Source organism: Manduca sexta, chromosome 14 (assembly GCF_014839805.1).
Source record: "Manduca sexta isolate Smith_Timp_Sample1 chromosome 14, JHU_Msex_v1.0, whole genome shotgun sequence".
NCBI lineage: Eukaryota > Metazoa > Arthropoda > Insecta > Lepidoptera > Sphingidae > Manduca > Manduca sexta.
In genome coordinates this window covers 11,528,223-11,554,913 of record NC_051128.1, presented here as the reverse complement: position 1 = coordinate 11,554,913, position 26,691 = coordinate 11,528,223, and the positions used below count along the sequence as shown (strand labels likewise).

Sequence of the window (26,691 nt, the reverse complement as noted above, 5' to 3'; positions counted from 1 at the left end):
GACTTCACAATGACATGAATATAACATTTTGGTTTTTTTAATTCGTACGTGTCTAGGCAACAAATTGAGTGGATTATATGCACTCACATTCAAAGATATAGTCGTCTCTTTCTATTTAATGTGTCTGTCGTTGTTATCTCGCTCGTATTTCCCAGTTCGCGCATGCGTCTCAAGGATTTTCCCGAAAGATATGGACCGGTTGAAGCTGCCTATGGTGAGAAATTTTCAATGATTTGATATTCCTGTTTTGGCTTTATTTATTCTATAAAAAATCTTATATTGATTAATGTCGTTGACTTGTAAGTAGATGTGTCTACTGAAAATATTATATTTAAATGGAAACCTTTTTTAACAAAATGTTTAAAATACAAAATTTATTTAATATACATCAATAATCAAACGAACATCGCAAAAACTCTGTTCAGTAAAATTAATAAAATATTATGTTTCTAAAAAATAAATAAAAAGTTATAACAATGTCAGTTACGCAAGAGGGGAGGCGCACCATATGAAGCTTCGACCGGCACACGGGCGAGAGTCAGCCTCCGGAGCCCGCGGGATATCCCGGCTAGCTCGCGATCCGACATAAAACCGTCGCCGATTTCGATCCAAACCACAAAAAATACATTAAAAATATATAAAACGTCAAAAATGTTCCCGCGCTTACACCGAACTGTCAAATTTAAATATCGAATGCTAGATGATTGTCTTAGCGGCCAGTGCGCGAAATCTTAACCGAATGTTATAACGTGACCTTTGTTGTAAGATTTGTGCTATTTTTTTAACGTTATTTCGATTATTACTTTTAATAACGGCGGACGCGAGTGATATTTGTTTGGAATAATGGGCTTATTCGGTAAGTTGCTTTGTGATGACTTGCAATTTTGTTCGAAATATTCTAAAACAGTACAACATATGTATTTCTATTGATAGCGGACAATGTAATGCTGAAAATGAATGCGATCTTTATATTTTTAAACGCATTGTTATAATATGTCTATGTTTTTATTATGACGTAGTGTTATTTTACTCTTTAGATTTTCCACTATATAATACCCTTGTCGTTATATCTTACATATTATAATATCGCATAGAAAATTATTTAAACCATTAAATAATATCGTAAAGTTTCTTTGCAAAATTCAGCTCTATTATACTAATACCGAAATTTCAATCTACATTCTTATGTCCTAAAATAATCTTTCAAACTACTGTATGTTTAGGTACTCGGACGGATTATAATTATTGTAAGTATAATATTTAAAAATAATTTATAATTGAAACGTAAAAAAGACAAATCAACCATAAATATTATAACAAAGTAATAATACTAGATCTTGCTCGTGTCTGCGCCCGCATGAATATCCTTTTCCGCTACAAAAGCCCCTTAAAATAGCTAAGACAGCAGCGCCATCTATTTATAAATTAGAATAGAAAAATCTATTTCTTCCCAATCCCCAAATTACCGTCTATGTGTTAATTCAGGACATGGCCTACCCGTGTGGCAAATTTATCATCATCTGTTCAGTTGGTTACGCCTTTACTTCTAACAAATATACAAACATTTTCATAAACTTAAAGATATAACATTACTATACTATTGTCTTGTAGAATGCTGTGAAATTACGGTTTTGTTACGTTTTAAATATGACATCGGGCCTTAGCCATGCCTGATGCCATTCTATAATTATTAAAGCTCAAAAAATGTATTGGAATGATATATCTTAGCGATAAATCACATGGTATTAGCGATCGGATAGATAAGATTTTTTTTATTGCTTTGAATGACTAGACGAGCTTGCCGTTCTTGAAAGAAATTGTAGAAAGAGAATAGAATTAGAATTCCTTTAACAGTATTTATATTCACGGAGATTCTTACCTCTATATTAAGATTTTTTTTCGGAATAACACTCTACTATGCATTTTTCTTGTAAGGAACATTAAAAAACCTTGACAAGCTTTTTTTTTACTTTTATTAGCACATAAGTAAAATGTGAGCTACCTGATAATTTGTTATTTATAACGACCACCTTCTAAGTTGTGCTGGTAAACGGAAAACTTGAGTTTCAAATTACAAAACACATTTATACATTGTACTGTGCTCGCTCGATAGATTAAGTTTCAGGTACATGTATAATGTCCTTTTGTAAATTGGAATGCAACACTCTACAATGCTGCTTTAGAGAAACCTGTAATTGAGACTAAATCCGACCTAGGAACTCTCTCACATGAAAATTTGTGGAAATGTTCAAATTTAATTTAACTAAGACATCCAAAGAACGTAACTATTTTTCTTATACGGGCACAGAAATTTATTTAGAATGTCGATTGAAGAAAGATGCCGCCTCGACAGTCGACAAAATTATGCCGGCCCCTTGGAACCGTATATACACAGGCTGATCCCGGAACTCTTCACACACACATGGTCCATCTCGAAGTCAGGTATGGTATAGTACAGAAATTGGCAGATATATCAACAATTCCAGTAACTGACAGTATTTCTCGACCAAAAGTAAACGTGTTCACGATGTTTACAATAAATATGTTTCATAAAAAAAAACCTGGTGGTAGGATATTTGTATCCGCTCGGATAGTAACCACCGTACACAAGGTATACTTGTAATAGTGGCTCACGTTAGTCCGTTGCGTTCTGGGATCAGCTGACGTTTATTTGGTTTTAAACAAGCCGGCATTGTCGACTGGCGAGGGGTAATCACCTCTCGTTGACTCTATTTTGACCCGAATCCACTTACCACATGCAGAGGAGTCACTTTGCCGACTTCCTAAAACAATTCATACACACTCACGCCTTTTCCCCCCAAAAAGGTAAACAGAGGTGCAATTGGTGTACTTACTTTCCACCATGTATCCCATGATGTGATAGGGAGCTATCATATTGAGTTAGTAACCAAATATTACTTTGCCCGACCCGGGATCCAAAACCTCAGCACTGAAGTCGTAAAGTAATACAATTACACGACCAAGGCAGTTAAAAAAACGTATGAAATATGCTTTAAATTTATTTAAACCAAACAAACCGTAAAAAATGCAAAAAGGCAAAGGAACAATGTGCCCTTCGTACAGGACTGCCAGGGGTTGAAATATGCATTTGTATAACGTTTGTATTAATGTAAATGTCGGGGTAATTTAACGGATGATACCATTGTTGGCTGTTTTGAGATGTTAATTTTGCAATTGTTGGACTGTTTATGTCAGGTTTTTTGGTAAATTTACACTTTCATATTTCGTACTGAGTTTTTTGTGTAACTTATAACGAAAAACCTGCTAATATAAGCCACTGCTTTATATCACTATATATTGCGATAAACTAGTTGGGTGTGGAACGTACTGCCGAGATGAATGTCCGCAGGTTGAAATCCCAAGGACACACCTGTGACATTTCTGAAATTATGTGTGTATTCTTTGTGAATTATCGCTTGCTTTAACGGTGTAGGAAAACAACGTGAGGAAAGCTGCATACCTGAGAAGTTCTCTATAGGAATTTTGAGGGTGTATGAAGCCCACCAATCCGCATTAGGCCAGCGTGCTGAACTAAGGACTAATCCCTTTCAGTAATAGAGGAAGCCCGTGCCCAGCAGTGGGACCGCGTATATTACAGGGTTGATATTATTATTATATAAATAGATAGGTAGTGTCGAAGAGTAAATTTAAAAGAGAAACCACCATTTGCCACTGATGTCTGCTGGTGTAGCTGTTTACAGGATCGTGAATTTGTGAAAAGAGTGCAAAAACTGTTGAACAGAAATGCTTGAAATTGACCATATCTATATAGATAGACTTTGTCCTAGATTATGATAGGATTGTATTCCTAAATGCCTGTCACATCGACGAAACTGCGAGCAAACTTATAATATATTTTAGACGCTAGCCACCTAATGTTATTCAAGCGTAATAAACAAGAAATAGCTATCTTATATCCATTATAGCAAAATCTTTTCATAATAAACAAACTTCCGTTACACAGAAGCAGTTTGTGCGTCGGTCGTTTATTACGGTTTTATGGGTCGCGGGGATGCGCGGCTCCCTGCGCGGGTAGCGGGTATCGGCGCGGGTAGCGGGTAGCGGGTAGAGATGATTTGTTGACCGCGCGGGCAAAGACGCGTCGGATCTTTGTACTTTCCTCACGTACGAAAGAGTGTGTGAAATTGGCGTTTTTTATGCTCGGTTCTATCAGGTATGCTTCTGATTTGATGTAACAGGGTAGTGAATATCCACGGTGCTGTTTATGAGAAATAAAAGGAGAAAATAAATGTCGACGGTTTGTAAGGGTAATGGACATAAGCGAAATTTTGTTTGTTAAATGGAAATTAGTTTCAAAACTCGCAGAAAATACACTGATTCCAAATAAATCTTATTATAATGATAAAAAACTGTATAATGGTATTATAATATATAACTCTTGTATTCATTAGTTTAACTGCCGATATATACTTTTATTAAACTAGTGGTAGGCAAAGGTAACATAAGTAAAAAATGATATACTTTATTTACCATGCAGGCGAACCAAGTGGTACTTATAATGTTAAAACAATTTGAAAGAAGATTTTTTATCATTTAATTACATTTAAATCACTTATATAACTACGGTCATTTAAAATTTGGGTGTAAATGAAGTAAAAAGCTCAAGGAATACCAAAGTAGCCAGCTTGGACTGGCAAGGAAACGGCGGATAAAACGGTAACTTTATCTTTTTTTAAGGAGCTTGGTCGTAAATTCACGACCATGTCACTCCGCACGTCGGCTCTCACCGGTGTTCATTCATTTTCCACTATTTCATAATATTTTCCAATACGAGATCAACAAAAACTATTAATAATGCCTATATTGAAACCCAAAGTGTGAGGTGCACTCCGCAGTGTATTATTTCCCCCCTAACAACTAGATAATATTTGAAAAATATAATATAATGTATGAAAGAGTTTCTCCGGTTTGATCTACTGGATTATAGGATAATCTGAAGTCGCTCCGGGCGGTACTACAAAACGCCTTTAACGCCAAGCAAAAAAAAAAACTTCCATTATAATCTCCACTCTTTCTAGTTTTTTACTTTTATTCGCGGCTTTGTCTGCGTGGAATATGGCGTGACAAATATTAATAAATGTAGCCTGTGTTCTTTCTCGCGGTTCAAGCTTATTGTGTATTACTACACACACACAATCAAACACATAATGCCTTTATTCTCGAGGTGCAACCACGGCACGTACTTTTCACCCGTGTTCCATTCCAGTATGTGATAGGGACGAGCCAATAACCATATGGGGCTCAATTTCATGACTCCAATACTGAGCAGAAAAACTCAATATCATTTTGCCCGACACATGATTCGAATTTGAGACCTCAGTCATGTAGTACCGGGCATGCAATACAACTACGCCGCCGAGACGTTGCATAAAATTTTATCAAAATCAGTTCAGTGGTTTAGTCGTGAATGCGTTTCAGATAGACAAAGTAACTTTCGCATTGATAGATTTTAAAATAAAACTATTTTTCGGATTTTATCCCGGTTTTTTATGTTATAAGATTCTTCCTGTATAATTATAAAATGTAGGTAGATATTGTAACCTTAACTTTTTGGACGGCCAACATCTCCGTCCCTTCATTACCACAAAGCCTGCATGCAATCTTTGAATCGTCAACAAAAAAGGGAGAAAATTATAAAATTAAAAACCATAAAATAGTTTTACTTCAATGTCTAAGATTTGCGTAAACATAAGTAATCATTATTATGATACATTTTTTATCTCACGAATGGGCTTTGACCTGTGAGCTGTGAGCTGATTCTAATTATAAATACCCACGTATTGGAAATTTTTGTATTGGTGGAATTGAACCTGTGATGTCAACTTGAAAGTCTGTTGTAGTTCTCGCTAGGGTATAATCGTTTTTCTATTTGCCCTATAGAGCATTGTGATGCAAATAGTTTTAATAACAGCTCTATGATTAATGCCGGGTTTCGCGTTTCTTTATTTTTCTTTTTCCATTTTTCTGCAGTATTTTTAGCCGGTTTAATGAACAGTCATTTGTCATATGCTGGGTGGTGTGCTATCCGAGTCGCTAATTTTCTTTTTAAATTTAGTGTCTTACAAAAATAGCTTGCCAGTAATTAATTTAGTGTTTTGTCTTTTTTATCTTTTTATTATATTCGAATTTGAAAAATTTCTGGTGGTAGATCTCACGTGTAAGAGTCCGGTTGGGTAGGTACCACCGCAATATCTATTTCTGCCGCCAAGCAGCAGTGTGTTGTTGTGTTCCGCTTTGATAAACATTGTAGCCAGTGTAATAACTGGATATAATAAGACTTAAGATCTCATGTCTCAGGATGGAGAGTGCAGTGGAATACCAAACAATATTTTGTAATTCAAGATGTTGAATGGTGTTTTTACTGTTCATGGGCGGTCGTATCGCTTACCATTAGGCGAAAGGCAAGCTTGTCTCGTCATTCAAAGCAATAAAATAACAAACTACTATACGTATTTTCTGTATCTGTAATGAAAACCGCGCGTCGGCATATGGGCACCCCTGTCAAAGTTCTTGTAGTTGTTACCGCGCGTTTTGCTAATGTTCGTCTATCGCTTGTGATCTGAACGAGGTCTAATAATATAATATGTAATATAATTAGCAAATTGCATCATAACTAGTGATGATTGCCTCGGTGGCTCTTTTGTATTAAGGCACGACTGCCGCGCTGAGGTCTAGGATTTAAATTCCGGGTTGAGTATAGTAATATTACGTTTATCTGCTCAGTTTGGCGTTTGTTCCCTATATGGCGATGAGCTCGCCTCTTATCACATCATGGGATGGAATACGCACCGCGGAAAGGGGGTGCGCCAGTTGTGCCTCTGCCTACCCCTTCGGACATTAAAGATGAACAGATGTGTGTGTGTGTATATATCGTTACCAATATTAAAGGCATAAAACATTACCTCTTATAAAACTGAAATGGTTACAAATATCACTCATTTAATAGTACTATGTTATATAGAAATATATCTCCTAACTCGGACAGTCCTCTAGCTACATTATTGCACTTTAAACTTGAAGACCATGTCTGGAGTGAGTTGTGGACAAATTGGGCGGTTTGGGCGGCGTGGGCGAGTTAGCGTGAAGTGGGCCGGCGATTAGCTGAAGCGTCTTCAGCTTAGAGTGCTGAAAACACACTGGAAATGGCGGAACCATTTAACGCTCTACTGGGAATGTTTTCTTTAATTTGTTTTTGGATTGCTTTGAAGATAAATTACGTGTTTTAGTTTTTGTTTCTTTGATCGTGATCTTTCCAAATCAAGAAAGGCCGTATCCAACTCAAGATGATATCATTTATTTTTAACATTTTATTTGTAAGGTTAAATTTAATAAATCTGATTATACGTTGTCTGACCCGAAAATAAAAAGATATTTTTGTAGTATACAATTTCATAGAGATTTTAGTTTCAACATTTTTTAGTATAGTGAAGCAGTTTAATGACCTATTTAAATTCTACATATAGCCTATAAAAATCTACAAACCTAAATCACTCCACCACAGAGTTGTGATTCAACAAAATAAAAAAAACGCATTCAAATTCTCATTCTACATAAAATAGTCCGTATTTATTCGTTGGAATTTTGAGCTCTTTACGCTAGGTCTAGGAATTTTCTAGGTCACCTATTCAAAACACTAACAGTAGATGAGCAAATTAAGCGGGTGCGAGGTAACTGAGTCGGAAAATGGTGTTTGTATGCTTGGCTAATTCCACACTAGGTATTGCAGATATTTAGCTATATTAGTAAATATGTCTGCATAAGCTAGTGCTTATGTTGGACAAGGGGTAGGTAGTCTCATAATTAAAGCGCTTATTAATCGATGAGTTCATTTTTGTGACATAATTTTTAGAGTTCATTCCCTCTAGTAATCTACCATGCGGCTGGCATTTAAATTGAGAGTCGGACAATTGATGCTGGATAGAATGGAAGGATTTATCTTATTCTTATTTATGTAATTTATGTATTTTAAATTATTCTGTAATGTATATACATTATTATTATTTTATTATTATATATGCTATTTAATAAAATCACCGTTTGTAAATTCACCTTGTTTATAAGGTCGCTGGTAGAAAATACACACCGCTCTACTTACCATCAGGTGGACAATTTGCGGTGCCTGTATAAAAAAAATAATAATATTCATTAAAAGTATCTTAAACAAATGAATAAAAAAAAATCATGACTTAACCTTATAGTGTCATAAAATCCTAAAAATGCAAATTTTTCTCAAAAATGTATCAATTCTTCAAACCTTTTGAAAACTTTCACGCTAGATATAAGGGCCGTGAGAGTCCTTCACGTCCTAGATAGATACGCCAGGTCTATAGTACCTATCTTCAGTACTTACCCGGCCGTCCCCTCCGGCTAGTATCAGCGAATCAATATATCATATCGCTTGCCACAATAAATAATTTAGTGGGGAATATCGAGGATTTGTAAATGAATACTTGTTGTTACCAATTGTAAAATATCTTGGCTATGCTATTTATTAATTTTTATAAATTTCTCTCCTGAAAAAAGTATTTTTCCTCAATATTATGGAAGTATAGAAATATGTTAATAGTTTGTTTATGTAGCAAAGAGATAAACCATGAATTTAAGTATACAGTGCGACTTTTATACAGAACAGAAGCTAGTATTTCATATGAACTGATGGCGTTATTTGGGAACTGCAATGTACTGCATTTTGTTGCCACAGAGTCTAAACACAATTGCAATGCAATACAGTTGTCAAAGTTCTTAACCATTATAACAGAGAGCGAACTCATCACATAGCACCCAAATCACGCCTTTTCAGACACACAAGTTTAACGTAGAACCGATAATGTCGTAAAAGTTGATAGCCTAGGTACTTAGGTCTTGTTGATAACGCCCGCAGGTCGTAAATCTAGTACTTTGTGTTAGGGAATAGGTTTTGTGGCTTCCGATATTTTATCTATCTAATGCTTGTGCCCGCTGAACAAATTACTATTGATTTTAATGGTTCAAGCTTTAAAATGTTAGCTAGTAAAATATTTTGGACTACTGTGTTTAGAGTATGGATGGAAGGAAAGGATGCAAAAATATTTCATGGATAAATAACTTCCTGTATCTACTACATAACATGCTTAGTATGTACTTTGCTTCTATCTATCTAAAACTAGCAATTTCATTAGACACCGACTCCAAAATTGGTATCCAGTATATACCTGTTATGTGAAATTCGTTTTTGGTTTTGAGTGGTTTTTGCAGAAGGTTAAATTTTTTATGAAAATCCTTTTTTAAATCTCTATCTGCCGGAACAGTTAGCACGGGCTGAAGCCGAGTGCTTATGAAAATAAATGTGAAAGAGATACAAATTTTCGGAAATAATAATAAAATAGAATTTAATTTTTATTATTTTATATTATTTAGTAATAGATTTACGCTTCAAAGTCATATCACCTCAGTGATTGAGTCTATTTTCGCTACCAATACCCATAAGACAATTGAGGTCTAGTGTTGTAATTTTGCAGAAATACAAAAAGGTTTTAAATCTATAACGGTATGAGCTTCTGTTTATCTAGGTCATCGGTTAAAAGAAACAGAAGCTGTATTTGCATCTGTGCCGGATTTCTGAGGGTCGTCACATTGCATCTTTACTTTAAATTTATTTATCCCATCGTTTTCGCGACGAATATTATGAAATAATAATATTATTATTGATAATAAAATAGTGCAATAATTATAATTATGGTGTTAAAAGTAATTTATTTACTCTGTTCGCAGGTGAAATGAAGCGTTAATACACATTGGGATGATAATATAACCTCAAAATGACTAACGTGAAGTTAAAATTGATGTTCTATCTCCTCAACTCATTGCTGACTGCAGATGTAGTTCAAGCGAGGCCGTATTCTGACAACATGACCGACGTCATCATCAAATACTCCAACAACGACACTTTCATACCAGTGGACCCTAATTCTGACACGCTAGTAGTAGCTGATGATGATACAGAGGCTACCAAAGATGTTGACGCAGCGAAAGAAGAGGCGGCAGAGAACGCAGCAAGAGAAGAAGAAGCAGAAAACGCAGCAAATGAAGAAGCTGCAGCAAACGCAGCGAAAGAAGACGCGATAGCGCGAAAAGAAGCAAAACACAACGCGGAACAAAAACGAAACATATCAACATTATTAGATGAAATAATAGATTCAGAAACCAATAGGGATGATACGATAACCGATCTACTATTTCGACCCGAATCAGAATTCGTTGGGGACGTGCCCAAATTTGAATTCCTTGTAGCTGTTAAAGTGAATGAGAGTGACTTTGGTAATAGGAGTGCGAGTGGGATGGGTGGATATAGTGACAATTTGCTAGATAAGGACAGAAATAGCAGTGATGTGCTGAAGAAGTTGGATTATGTTGAATTGGTAGAAGTGGTGAAGGCCTCTAAAGAGAACAAGAGTGCCTATATGCTGAACATTACTGGACACGAGCTGGAAAATGATCTCGCACCGGACACGAGTGAGTATTATCATTAAATGTTATTTTTTGCTTCTTTTTCTTATTTTCGTATTATCGGCTGGTACGAGTATATTTAGTACGCAGGAATTACTCTCCGCTGGTATATTTTTGTATCTAGACAACTTTTGGAACGAGAATTGTGGGCAACTATTGACGTTGCACCCATTCTTTTATTATTAACGATCCTTTGCTTATCTACTGTCTCTTTGATTACTAGATTTTAGCCCTTTTTTGCATATCTTTGGGTGTTGTTGCAAATCTAATTTATTTTGCAAGAATTGAAATAGAATGCCTTAAATCATAAGTATTATTTTTTCAATGTAGAGTTAATAACACCAACATTTCTATTTGCAATTCAAAATCTTTAAATGAGGACCGAACTTAGTACCTCTGGATACTATTTTTTGTCCCGTGTAACTTGAAATAAAAGAGATGGCATCGCTAATTGATAAAGTTTAGATCTGAATAACAAACTGGGCCCTTATTCTGTATGATAGTGTAAACGCGTAACGCGGCCGTGTCATGTTATCTTTGAGAAATGTGCGTGGAATGGTATTCTGTAAGCCAAATTTCTATAGTCCTAAACATGATGTGTTGTGTTACGCGCTCGTTACGTACTGTTAAAATAACGTGCGGGATAGAGAATAAGGCCCCTGCCGGCCTAGCATGCGCACGACGACAAAATTTTGTCGACACTTTTTCTCGTGATTTTGTCGTTTATCTCTATATGTCTACCGACACTAACATGCGCGCTCATTTTCTCGACTTGTCACGAGAAAAGTAGAGAAAAATTTAATGTTTTATTAATCTGTGGTATTTTTGTCTACAAACCCTAACATGAGCAAATAATTTTATCGTTTTTTGACACATGTAAACGAGATATTTGTCTTCTTTGATATTGTACGAAGAGATAAACCGAGAAAATTATCAATTTAATTTATTCGTTAAAACGCGATGGTGGTATCTTACTATAGTAAAATAATATCGATATACGACAAACGAGAGGCGTGTAAAGTGGAAAGAAGACATATTATACTTAATTGATTTATGATATCCCTTTGCTACAAAACGAATGGCATTGTATATTAAAGAAAAGTTTGCTCCCGATTTGGAGTCTCAAGCCAAAGGCATAGCCGTCCGTTTAAAGGTAATTGAATATATTTATTACATACTTAATTACATAAGTAGCTGAGTTTAATATCAATTGAAGTATTTTGATTTATAGATAATGGAATCATTTTTATTTTTTTTAGGTGAGACGCGTGAATTTTACGTGCAAGGTATGTTAGGGCTCTTAGATTGTACCCATATAAAAATATTACCTCCTAATGAGCCACAAAGTGCACAATATCAAAAATGAGGAAGGATGCCTGCGACACCAAGGTTCAACTGGTAATGTACTATTAATTAATTATTAGAGTTAATAGAAATAAAAAATGAATGTACTTTGAGAAATATCTTCACAATTAATACATAGCGTGTTACCTTTCATAAAAATGAAATTAGTGTGCCAACTAATGAGGTAATAAGAGCTATTTAATCAGATTAATTGCAGTTTTAATTTTGTTTATTTTAATACTACAAATACAAATGAGTAACTTGTTTTACAATAAAGTTTTGCAAAACTAGTACCTATATGTTACCAAAAAAATGTCACATTATGGATTCAAACAGCAAAACTCTTAATGTGAATGCCAGGTATCGGAGAAGATACTATTACTATGCAACTTAACAATATGAACAAACAATATCTTGCTTTATTTCTTTATTAAAAACTTCATTTACACTGATTGTATACTGATGGACTTAACAATAATGGATATATGGTTATACACTATTTCAAATAGTTGTTTGACTATATTATTTTACCACTGGTACAACTTCACATTATATTACTATTGTTAAGTAACTGTAGGTAATGCAGTATTTTATGTTACAGTGTTCCAATGGAGGAAACTATTATAAATGACCATCATATGTGAGAAGAACCTGTACAATTATCAGTACCTGCAAGTGTCTCACAAGCAGGATGACCTCAATTATAATAAATAGATATTTTCCTATGTAAATAATGTATATTTTATTATATTCACATTTTAAATATCAAGATAGTTTTCATTATTACAAGAAAATCTTCTACACAAATTTAGGCAACAATAGAATATTTCATAATAACTTGTTATACAACAAATTTCCTACAATTACTGTAATGAAATACTATGAACACTTACAAAAAACAGAAATTGCACTTTCAAGTAATTGCTGCAGTTTACTTATATTATTAATTTCCTAAACCAACAGAACAAGAACACAACAGAACAGAACCAAATTTCCTAACATACAGATGTTTTATCTAGTGTATAAATAAAGATACCTAACGAAATATATATACATGATATTAAGTATTTAAAAAATGTAGTTTTTCTTAAAAAAACTGGTTATAAAAATACATATTTTCATTAAAGTATTAAGTTCAAACCGAGCAACTAAAAAACTTTTTGGGAGTAGTATTTGGTAAGCTCTTCAACATGGTGTTGACTGCTGGGCTGGGGACATTCCAATGAATGTAGAGGCACTTGATTCACGGAACTAAAACAAAAAGAAAATATATACTTACTTCATATTTTAATAAACACTAATACTAAAAAACATCAATTACCATCGAATAAGAACAAACTTGAGCTTTGTGGCTGCAAAGTTCAACTTACAACATTGGTGTTTTGCTAATAAGGTTATTGTTTCACTATACTTACATCAATTGGGTATTTTGTGAGGCCCAAAGCCACAGCCATCTCCTTCCCGATTGGACTACTGATTCCATTAGGCATTATGGTACATCGTTCTCACGGCGGGGCGTAGTCACCCGAGGTAAAGTCCGGCTTGGGCACCATATACTCGTACAAATAATTGTCTTATTAGATTTTATTTGATTTGTGTCTTGTTACTTCGTACTCCAAAATAGGGCGGAGCTGTTATTTTGTGTTAGAATCCTTATTATATTGTACAATATTATTATTAATTTTGAATTTGTTTACTTATTTACGTTTTTTATTTATATATTGCTCTTTGTTATGACATAAACTGTCACATAAAACGTCAAAAAACCTAATTGGATCATAGATCTATAAAAATTGAATGAACTAAAACCATTGTAGCTATATTAGAAAATAAAATGTTTAGAATATATATTTCAATGGGCAACATCGGTTTGTCTTCACGAGTAAACTTATGTCTTCAACGAGGAATTTGTCGATCGTGGTGCGCATGTTAGAGAAAACGAGATATTTATCGACATCGACAATTTGTCTACTCTCGTTCTCGAGATATCTCGTGATGCGCATGCTAGGCCGGCTGGCGTAACGTTTCTTTGGCACGTCACATCACTTCGATGTGTGTCTGCCACTATCGCCCGAGGAAACAGACGCATGTGAAAAATAAAAGAAAAAAAAAACAAAATTCCAATTCAACTAAAATTCTACTAATATGTTAATAAGTAACCACCTCACGTCCGGGTCATATTAGGGTGTAGTTTGGATAACGAAGTAAATGCTAGAATAATACCAAATTATAGTTAACATAACAAAAGTTAATTTTAGGTAAGGCTGAAAATAATAGGAATTCATACAAAAAGGGTCCCGAACTGCTTTCAATTTGTAAAAGATTATCACCTTTTATGGGGTATTGGCAAATCTCGTATATTATGCAATTATTATATTATTTTTTATTCCTAGAATCTTAGTGATATATCAGGTACATGTGTTAAATTATTTGAAATAATCACGTAATAAACGTAATGGTATATTGCATACTGCAGCCCAGTAATTGAATTCCTGAATTCGATATCTAACTCAGATCCAAATTTGTGAAAAAAAAAATAGTTTATAAAGATTGCAAATTGTTATAGAATCGATAACTCATCCATGAAAAAAATTACAAATAGTTTATGATTGATATAATCTTCCTCGAGGATGCTACGGAGAGGATCCATCCAATTATGCAACGTTATATTTCTACCTATGTAAGTTATGTAATATTGTGTGACGCAGCGGCACGTCTGTTGTGTAGTACAATAGCGTTAACGAATAGCATGTCAGCAACAACAGAGTACGTCTTGTGCAGTGAAATACTGTTCCATTTGCCAAAGCATTCTAGTTAGTCTAGAGTTAGTTCTGTTTAAATCCATTTAAACCAACTGTATTCTATGTATGTATGTTTATAATTACATTTGCATATGTATTAATTATTCACAATTTGTATAAATAAAATAAATAAATAAATAAAATTCTTCATTCATCACGTAGGCGAACATAGTTGCACTTATGATAAGTCAAGGTACATGAGAATATTTAATTCAATGATTTCGTATAGCAAACGCTACGAATAATTGTGTTGCTTCCATGTTGATTAAAATAATAATTGTTTTACATACAGGTCTGGGTGATATCAATAAACGAAATTAACCTTAAAACTCAAAATAATATTTTGCTTGTTACTATCGCTTACCATCAGACAAAAATTTGCTCGTAGTGCCACACTGTAAGTACAAAAAGTTTTTGCGTCTACAATAGTAATGGCATAGGTTGAAAACCTAAAGAACGTAAAAATATTGCAAAAATTAACTGGCATTTTGACATTTGTCTTTAACTACAAACTGTCTTATTCCCTTTATAAGTATTTAGCTGTACCTCAGAACAATGTCAATTTACTAACAGAACCTTATATAGAAATTTGATATATTGTTTGTTTGTTTAAATTTTAACATCGAGATGAAAATGTTGATCTGATTTTATAGTCTCATTTTGTTTTGGATCTGCTATTATTACTCGACATTGGCAAAATCACCGATAAATAAACGTTAGCAGCCATAATATGAAAGAAGAACCTATACACGTCTGTTATAACTATGTGTCGATTTCTCACGTTTCTTCTGACGCTAAATATCACACAACGAGATGAGACAAAAACTAAATAACTTTGAAAGACGCACGTTATTTTATACAATAAGGTTTTAGGTGCAAGAAGTAGGTCGCAATATAAAATATAAGCCAGTGAAATATAATTAGCTATTGCGGTACCTCCCGTTGACCCAGATCATTACTCTAATGACCTAACAGCTCGAGGGTCTTAGCCTAGCTTTGTTTTAAACACTGTTTCAATTGTACTTACAAATGAATGCTGCAAATAAGAAAGATTTTTTTGTGGTTCTATGAAATATTGCTATATTAAAATATGGTAGGGTTATTTTTACGCCGTTGTCGGTATTTTTAAAGCGTTGAGATACAGGATTTAACCAGATTTATTTATTTTTATGAATATATGATGTGTCATGGCCCGGATGGCGTCGTACACAAGGTGTTCAAACCCGCCATAGTGGCCCACGTAAGTGTCGTTTTCTGCGATCAGTCTGTGTATATCCTGTTCCGACAGGCCGGCATAATTGTGTCGACTGCCGAGGGATAATCATCTCTCGCCAGACGACATTCTATTGCCCCACGATACTTACCATCAGGTGCAGTTGGGTCGCAACGCCGTGCTGGTATAAAAAAAATAAAAAAATGTTAAGAATTCCAGCAACCAACAACAACGAGCAACTACATTACGCCTTACATCTAATTAATGAACTGATCAGTCTTTTTGTTAACTTATCGTCATTATCAAATTAACTCGTATGAGAAATGTTTCATCACAAAATATCTGATGAAAGTCCTTAGTAAATTATTTAATTTAATAGAATTTCGTCAGAATAAACTTAAAACATCGTTCTGGTAGAAGACCAATTATCTAATTTTCCATTAGATCTTTGTCAGATCTTTCTGACCATCCTTATGACGAAACTCCCTCAGGCGGTAGATGCAAGGTGTGATGTAGGCTCGTCGTTTGACACGTGACCTGTCGCAGTATTGTCTGTGTTCTCAGGTTTCACCGACGTCCAGACTCTGTTCCTGGCATGCTTCGGGACCCTCCTGCCGCTGCTCGCTGTACTCTTCGCGACGCTGTTTATCAGGTATTACTAGTTTTAGGTCGTTTGTTCGCTACATTACCCTTTAGTTCTATTGGCTTATTTTATCTCAGAAATGCATTTAAACACGGGCGAGGTCGTAGGCAATAGCCAGTACTAAATAAATACAAGTGGTCTGTGTTTGCAGTGGTAAAATTTTCATTTCAATTGTTCTTGTTATAACAGGTTTTTTTGGGAATGAAATTTGTATTTTTTTCTAAATAACTGTTTATTTATTATAATAATATCGTATTATTTGACTGCCAGGTAATAATTTAATATCAAGAAATAGCTATATATTAATACGTGAAGAAGAACCTTAGTACCCTTTTGCCTAACGATATAGAAGAGTGCAGAAGTATAAAATTTATACAGATATAACATGACGTGTAAAAATATATACCATCACTATTAGTCTTTAAACACTTTCATTTAGCGGCTCAAATAGAAATACAAAAATCCCTTTTAAAAGAACCCTCGCTATGAATCAACCTAGTAAAAAAACATAAAAGTTGAGTGCTAGAATAAGGTAACCCTTGCAATCAATTCAGGGTAGGCTGCCCAATCAACGTCCTATGTCAATACGTGCAAAGGCTCTCTTCACTTGGTAGCGGAGGTCACTCAATCATCGTAACAGGAATCTAATTTGGCGGACTAATCCTATTACCTAAGCTTTATTTCTTTGGTTTTGTAATCCGACTGTAGTGTGATGGTTAGGTTTTTAAATAGTATGGTTTACATTAAACATTTATTGGATTTTGTCGTTTAATTTTGTTGCGGATTATTGACTTAACAAACTATGTGGTTTGAAGTGTATCGTAGTAAGTAAAATTACTGAGCAATGGATGTTGCGAGGGCAACGTTATATTATGTATTTTCAGCAGTTTTTATTTGTAAGCGCATTCTTGTACTGTCAATTTATTTATATAGAATAGTTAAAAATATGAAGGAAAATGGAGACGTGCAAACGTGAACATGGCCGCGGGAAGTCAATGTTCTGTTTTTTGTTACGTAATTTTTGAAGTTTACTATTATGAAGTATAAACATAGTGATACTTGCTACTAATTTAGTACTTTATGAATATTAAAAGTAAATAACCAAAAGCCTAGTTCTTTATTTATTTTATCTGATAGTTATAATTATATACTGTCGGAACTACTAGAAACTTCCGAGGTATTGGCTACTATCGAACTAGCGGGACTTTAATCTCTATAGCTACAAGAAGCTATATTTGTCTGACGGCAATTAAGTCAGATCGAGCGATAAGGTCCGCCTGTGTCGCGCCACCACAGGACCACAACCGCAGACTTACGTAAGAGGATCCATTGTCTTTACTCTGTGTGGAACGTAAATTGAGTCTCTTTGCAGCTAGGAGCTAGACATTAGAGCGAGTTCGATTCTTGCATCGGGATTAACGCTTGATTCACGTGTTTTTTTGTGCACTGGTGACTGCCTAGATGGCGTTGTTGTTTAGGGTATGTGGTACGATTTTTGCTCTGAGGCCTTGAGTTTGAATTCCGATCGAGAAAAGTGATTTTGTGATTTTCTTCTAGTATCAAACTGAAGTCTGGAATTTGCGTTCGATATGGCCATTTGCTCGCGCCCGATCACATCATGGGAGGGAATACTCATGGCAACCAGTGGGTGATTTAGTTGCGTCGCTGCTTAACCCTCCGGGGATAAGAGGTTGCTTATACACTGTAACAAATATACATAGATATCAAATTATAAAGTTGAAATTCGCTCGTCATTTAAACACAAGATATATTAGTGTTGCTCAATTTATACCAATTGAAAGCTCCGACTTATACTAGCATCTAATAAACGGTGTTGCGTGCTAATTTGAAATTTACAGACAATGCTATGAGAATAAGCGTGTAATGTCTCATGATGAGCAATGCCTAGGTGGTGACGGTGTTTAAGGAAAGCCTACAATTAGCAGTGTACCTTATGTAGCTAATAAGTAATGTTTTGTAAAACTCCATGACACAGGAGAAGTCGCTAGACAAAGCAAATACAAGATAAATTTTATTTAAATCATCAATCCACTTAGTAATAAGTTAAGGTTTCTTTTGAAAAAGCTTTTAGACATGGCACAGGATCCACATTGCATCAGATGGTAAGTGGAGAGATGATCCTTGAAAGTCGCCACAATTATGTCGGCCTGTTAGCTATGCAAATTTCAGGTAAAACAAGAACACTTAGTAACAGGTTCTCTTATTAATATTTTACTCGCGTGTACTCTAAATATAGTTGTACGATATTGCGTATTACAAAGGGTTATTATAGAGGGCCAAAGGGTCGCGTTATTGGAATACTAAAGGTCGACAAAGGGTCCGCCTTTTAGGCATTATCAGCTGGAGTTTGGGAAATTGTTTGCTCTTCCGGTTTATAGAATATTGCGAATATGTTACAGTTTTTAATACGGTTAAAGCTACTATACGAGACGATATAGAATACGGTAAAGAGGGGCGAATAGGGATGGAATGTTCTAGAGATTATTATACACATGGGTCGACTCATTTGGTATTTTTATTTCAGCCCTTAATATATACTCTCCGCTGCTGGGTTTGCATGTGGCCCAACAATCTGTTCCTGGATAACATATTTAGGCTACTTTTTATTCCGCAGACCATTGATTCCCAAAGTGGTTCATGGGAGACTTGACGGAGGTCTACGTTGGCGTAACCAAATAATGGGGGTCGACAATTCGTAAGCGGGGGTCCACGAAATTCATTTGGTTTGATAGTAAAGTACTAAAATGTTGGCTTGACTTCACCTATGAATATAGGCAGATTATATTGATAGGGGTCGGTAAGAGGCATGGTGACCTTAACATAGCTGTCCAGACGCCTCCCCGTGATGGCTGGGCGGTAGATGTAAAAAAAGGGTCCGCCGGAACCAGCAAAATTTTGAAAGGGTTCTATGAGAAAAAAGTTTGTGAACCCCTGCCGTAGACAGTGGGACTTCTAGAAAAAGATCATAGGCAGAGTCGCAAGCAAAACTAGTATCGAACACCAATTAAGTTTGTATCAAGATGAGCTAATTCCGAAGGCGCCGCCCATAAATATGCGATATGGATTCTGGTTGAAATATTAGACCAATTTACATGCTTAAGTTTAGCTAATAACTTGAATTTATGCCTTGTTAAGATAATGTGAGATATGCTTACCATCACGCTATTTATAGAGGGGTAGACAGGGATGTGAATAGGTTTTATATCGAATATATCTAATTAAGGAAGAGCGGAGTGTCCTAACACAAGTATGTAATTTAAAAGGAAACTTCAAATACTGTTGTACTATATTTATTTTATCAGATATCGATATAAATTTATTATATTATTTATTTAAAAATACTTGATTACCCGATATGGAATTCTTCATCAGTTTCATAGTACATTGCGACTACATTTATTTTCAAGTGGTGTCTCCCGCTCGAGCCGGATTTGTTTTTTTATATGATCATGTCAAAGTGACCTTTCTGTATCTGATGGTAACCGGGGGTCCAGATATATTGTCGACTGACAAGAAATCATTAACCTTCGTTAGGAGACAAAATTATGCCGGCCTCTTTGCACCGGATTTACACAGAGTGATCCTGGAACGCGACTCACGTCGGTCACTATGATGGGTTTTACACTATGTACAATAGTCGCTATCCACCAGCAAATATGGCTTTATCATGCTATAGACGAAATGTGTGTAGGGATTACATTAAGGGCGAATGTTACACTTAAAAAAAAGTATACAAACATTGATGTCTCATCGTCTCACAGTGAGCGTCTTGGAGTTCGTAACCCGTTAGTGGATTGCCCTTAGCATGGTCGCTTTTCGAAGGTTGCGAGCGCCTAAATCGCTCACTCAAAAGCCCTATGTGTTTGTGTAAGTCAGTCCTTGTTAGGTTAACAAACGTAGAGTTATGTTAAAAAAAAACTTTAAAAAATCTTAAAAGTTCATTATAGAAATTAAAGTTTTGTAGTTTCTCTTTTCTATAATGTAATAAAAATAATGAGTCAAGAAAAATATTTACATCAATTTCCAATTACAGATGCCTGTGCCGACGGTATTGCCCAGGGTTCTGCAAGAAACCCACAGGCTCCTCGACTTCAGACAGCAGCGACAAGCAAGATGCGAACCAACAGGTAAGATTTTAAGGATTCATTTTAATTAAAATCAGTGACTATCAAGGGGAGACTCGGGCAGAATTTCAAGCGACCGAATATCCTTATCTAGATTATGGAGGTTATTCTACTTTAAAAGATATCTCGAAGGATAGAGGCAAGAGTACTTAATTATTTTTTATCAAATCATTATTGTCTTCTTTAATGACTATTTCCAAACCCTTTATAAATATTTATTGGAGTTACGGGGGTTTTCTATATAACTATATGAGGTGAAACTTATTCAGACGAATATTAACGGCTCGTCCTCAGAATCAAACGCAATACTTCACTCTTTACAACGTAAATACACTGCCATTACCAAACACGCAAATCTAGAACATTTAAACATAAAGAAAATAACTTTACACAAATGGAAAGCCATTTTAATATTAAAAGATTCTTTTATAGGATTTCTGAAGTAATACCGAGGAAACCTCTTTCAGAAAATAAACTAAGACGCCTTCAGATCCTATGGCAAACATTGGAGCGTCCCGGTGCGGTCCCGCGGGAATAGCGATTTAGAATTTTAAAATCGGTTTTATCTTATGAATATTTATCAAGAAATGTAATAAAAGTATTTGATTTATGTTTTAAGAGGTTAATTGTTTCTCTTACCAACCATGAAAAGTTTGAACCAAAAAAAATTGGTTACTTAATTAGTGTAATTATGTTTTTAAGTTCATGTTCTTTTTTGTTTACGGATATTCGGCAGTGGACAGCTTATGGTCAATAATTTTGAATAGATAGATAAATAGAAAACATGTTTTTACAGCAGTTTAAACAACATCTTTCTATTCCAAGTAGTGTAATAGTATCAACTGTTCGTTCTTTGAAAAATGCCTAAACGGTCGAAGATTGTAATTTATGCCTAAACGGCCGAAGAATTTTTAAGAAATCGTCAGATTAGCCCAGCAGTTGATCCTGTGAAATTTGGTAGCGCTTCCATCAACAGAAGTCTTATGGCTATAGTTGTTAATGCTACCCATGTGAAACTAAGGCGGGTTGCTAGTTCTAAATATATTTTCAAAAAGATATTACATCTATTATCTCTGTGAAAATCTAGTATTTCTTAGAATTCCGTGACAAATTATCCCTCATCCACGTAGATCTGCCCAGTAAGCTCCCGAGGGAGTGCTCGGGGAGTAATTCGAGTTGCCCGTATCCCGGTGGTAATCCCGTTAGCTCCCTAGAGATAGACCTTTTCAATGAGCTCCGAACGTTGTGATTCTTCTTCATATTGTATATTGGAACAGACTTTTATATAATCCTGCTTCGTGGAATCGTATGTTTACGCTGTTTGTTTTGATGTATGAAATAAATATACGCGGTAAGTAACTTAATCCGATAGTTGTGGAGCTTTTGTTAATATTTCTTTTTAAAGTAACATGGTTAACGTTAAAAATACACATGCAGGTTCCTTTTATGAAAGATTTCATTTAAGTAGGTACTTATTTGTTCTTACTACTTTGTTCGAAACTTACACTTTTTATATTACATCTACAGTTAGAGTAACTTTTTGTAAAGTATTATTTTTAGAAGATAGGTTTATGTTCAATTTAGTAACGCAAAGTCAAAATGGCCCTTTATAAAATAGATATCTTTTACCATACTATTTCGAATATGAAAATTTCCAAATTTTCCGCGCAATTTCACGACAGACAGCCAAAAGTAATTTGTATTCCGTTTGTATAATACATTAGAAAACTCGCTGAGAATTCGGACGTGAGACGTTAATGCTAATCATTGGTCGAAGACGTTCTGCAACTTTGCTCAAACCTTATTAGTAGGCGCTTTGTGCGGACTAGCTAAAGAGATTATTTGAACGCATTAATCTTTGCAACTACTAATCAAATTCAGCACATTTCTTCTTAATAAGAAGCTAATTTGACACAGATAGACTATGTTCTAGATGAATATTATATAAAATAAACAAAGATATTCAGGCCTTCATCCTGGCACGCACTTTTTGTCAATTGTTTTTTGCCCCATAATATGATGGGGGAACCTATCACTATACCTGATTATATAATACCAGATTCTAGGCTAATACACCAGAAAAATCCAATATCATTTTCCCGATCTAAAATTTAAACCCAGGTCTTCAGGGCAGCGGCGTACCGTGCACATGATTTAACTACGCCACTGAAGCAGTCAATATCATGACCACTATGGGCTGTTTTTGTTGCGGGAAGTATTTAAGCGGACTTTAATTTGGTAAAGGTTTTAGATGAAATTGTGAGCAATACATAAAGAAAAATAATTAATGATCATGTTCGTCATCATTATCAGTCACATAAAGTCCACTGCTGAACATAGGCTTCTCCTAAAGATTTCCAGATGAACCTGTCAAAAGCGGCCTGGATGCAGCGTGTCCCAGAGATCTTTATCAATTATAATTCATTTATCATAATATTCATATTATATGAATTATCCGCTACAAGATTAAGATTTGAGTTTTGTGTCGTGGATTCCTAAGAGTTCGTCATTTTTAAAACAAACTTGTAACAAAAAAATGTTTATCTCTGTATTCGGGATTCGAACCTATAAAGCTAATTTAAAGCTGGCTTGTCAATAGTTGTGCCATGGATGTTCAATATTCCGTTTCTGAGCAAAAACTCCTTTGTTAGCGTTTGCTCGGTGAAAATTATCAGGCGCCATTGAACTCTAGCCAATAATTGCGCGGTGGATATTAGTAGGCGCTTTAATACTCCAGCAACTGGAATTTTGATTGCGTTATTTATCTTTCCTATTATACTTATTGGATTTTATTATAGCTTTTATGCATTATAGTTTCGAATAGTAAAGGTTTACATATTAGTGGCGAAAGGTGAAATTTTCCGAAAGGGAACTCCACACAACATAAAGGTATAAATGTGGTCTGCAAATCGTTCTAATGATAATTAGATCCTACATTGATAAGACATGAAGAGAAGCCGACAAAATAAAATTTAGACTAGTATACTTATTGATGCACTGTAATGTTCAAGAAACAACTTTTTCTTTTTGCCATAGCAACATCAACCTTATTTATTATAATTCATGATCTTTCAACTTATGGCCTTTAGCTCGTTCGTCTTTTGACTTCAACACCGGGCAGAGAGAAACCTAAAGATGTTTTCACCGGTAAAACCAACACGGAGTCTAGTTAAATTTTAAACATCAAAATCACAGGTCTGCGTACGTGGTTTTGAATAATTTATTTGGAGGACACACGGGAGAGGGTTGTGAACGGGCGTGCGGCGGTTTATTTACTATAAAAGTTTCGATTTATGTTATAGACAGGATGTAAAAGGAGTCTTCGTATGTTTTTGTATAATTCAGTGTCTTCTGGTGGAAGATAGGCATCTAAAACTAGACGGGATATAAAAGCAGTCTTGGTATGTCTGCATAATAAGGGACAGTCCTGTGTTTGATTTTGTACATTATTCTATATGTAATGGTTAATAATATGAAAAAGAAACCCTCCTGCGAAAACTGCATTAAAATTGGTTAAAAAATAAGCCAGTAATTCATATTTCAAATATTACTATGTGCCGAAGTGGGAATATCGCTTCATCTCTTTCTTTCGCACGCGTTGTAATGCCCGATGACGTCACACGTAGGTATTGCGCCTCTTTTCTGTTTCTTATTACTTACCCTTTCTACCGAAATTGAAAGACTTATAACTTGTTGATTTTTTACCGGATTTAAATAATTCTTTCTGTGTTATAATTTATATAACGTAAATATTTGATAATAATAAAGAACAAAAATTAGTCCGGTCCCCTATTCCGTGTCATTTAGGAATAAATACAGAGATATTTTTTTTAACATTTTTAGGAATAAAATGGAAGATATTAATTTTTGAGTCATTGTAGACTTCGCAATTTACGTAATGAGAGCTACTATATGTGATGCTCATGAAGTTCATAGTTCAACAAGCGTCTTCTTGCCTTTTTTCATTCAGTAAATAAGAACGAAAACATTTTAAATAACAAACCGTCATATTTTTATAAATCTTCAAACACTACGTGTTAATTATAATCAAAGTTGAATTACATTCTGCTCCACTTAGAATTAATTAAGTTCGCGAAGTAAATAGCGTATTATAATGGAACCTAAAGGATTTATTACTCGGCACGAAATAAATAGGTCGGGATGGATTTATTACAAGAATAGAGGCTAAGTCTTGTGGTTTGACGGAAGAAATTAAATTTGGTTGTGAATTTTTAGATTAATTATTAAATATAAGTTTTTAAAGAAGAATTAAGTGTAGAACAGATTTTGTTTATAGATTCCTACTATATACTGTAGGCCAATGGTACAATTTACATTATGCGGATCTATATAATTTCTTCTGGCTTATTTCTGCAAACTTATCATTTATTTACTTATTTAATACTTTATACCTACATGGTGTATAGGCCTTCACTACCTACTACTACTACTACTTTTTAACAAAAATTTATACCGCCTTCAAATACAAACAAAAAAATAATTTAAAATTATCTATTTACTAATTACCAATTTTTGTGTCGATGCCTAATAAAAATTAAACATTGTTTTCGTACATTGATTTATGTATTTAGCTTAACTAGCAATTTTAATTTTAGTGGTTTTTGAAGCGGTTATAATTTTGTGTTTAAAAGTTTTTATCTTCATCCTTCTTGAATTGGAAAAGGTTTAATTATTTATACACAAAGATTTCAACACAGCAAACCCATTGCACCATTACAAACCTATGGCAAGGCTTTCAACTTGAAATTTTGTTTTTACTCAAAATACCCGCTGCGGTCCCGCTGACAATATCTTCCCGCGTGTTTCCACGTCGTTAGTTATTCACACGCTATAGATGCACGGGTCTACACGTGTCTCGGGACCTCTGTCTTGTTTATTGCTTATATTTTCATGTAACAGATGACTTTATTTAGACTCGAAAGGTTTGTAACACTTCTGCTAGTCCTACAAATATTTTTGTTATGACTATGAAAGTTTGTTAAGGTCTTTGGATGGTTGATATAGTTGAATGGATTGGTTAAAATGTAGCACGTAGTTAGACCAAGTCTAGGTTTAATATCCCATATATTAACATTTATCCCAGGGAAATATTTATTAAGTGGTTCCGGAATCAAAAAAATATAGATAAGTGGAGACAGCCTAGTTAGTTGTGGATAAGCGGCGATAGCCTAGTTGGTTATGAAATGGACCGCCGAGACGAATATCTGCAGGTTCAAAACCCAAGGGCACACACCTCTGACTTTTCTAAAATTATGTGTTTATTGTTTGTGAATTATCGCTTGCTTTAATGGTGAAGGAAAAAATCCTGAGGAAACCTGCATACCTGAGAAATTCTCTATAGGAATTTTGAGGGTGTGTGAAGTCTACCAATCCGAACTACGGCAGCGTGGTGGACTATGGCTTAATCCCTCTCAATAGTAAAGTGGAGGCCTGTGCCCAGAAGTCAGACAGTTTGTAATACAGGGCTGATATTACTATTATATTTATATAAGCATTAAAGGCTTTAGTAAAAAAATATGGTTTCAGAAATTTTAAACTCAGACTTAACGTAGTCTCCTCTACTATATTACCTAGAAAATTAGTAACTTATTGCTGTATTGGCTTACCACATCCTAAAATACATAATACAAGCGCGATTTATTTACTCTGTGTACCACATTGAAGACTGTTAATTAAATACAGTGCATTGGAAAGTACTAAAATTCCTCAGTGCACGACACCGGACTGCATTTTTGCTTTAATGTTCTAAAGATCATCCTCTGTCCCTTTCACTCTCATAAGTTAGAGGGAGAAAGACATCTTGACCTATGCTCTTACGCCGAAATTTCGTTGCACTGTAGAGCTTTATCGAGATTAATGAGGCACTGTAGACTCGAAATTATCTTGAAGATGGTAAAAAGTAATGAAAACGATTTTTTTAACTCAATAGTGGTGTGTTTAGTAAAAGAACAATTTATTATCGTGTTACCATATTAACAGTTGGATTAATTGAATATA

At 34.7% G+C, this 26,691-nt stretch overlaps 1 protein-coding gene across 1 annotated transcript; it reads left to right on the top strand.

Moving 5' to 3' along the window:
* Window positions 1-510: 510 nt before the first annotated feature.
* Window positions 511-10,624, top strand: LOC119189344. The gene is made up of 2 exons (XM_037438632.1): window positions 511-856; window positions 9,793-10,624. The coding sequence occupies exon 2, from the start codon at window positions 9,840-9,842 to the stop codon at window positions 10,548-10,550; it is 711 nt and encodes a 236-aa protein (XP_037294529.1). The 5' UTR covers window positions 511-856; window positions 9,793-9,839; the 3' UTR covers window positions 10,551-10,624.
* Window positions 10,625-26,691: the final 16,067 nt, after the last annotated feature.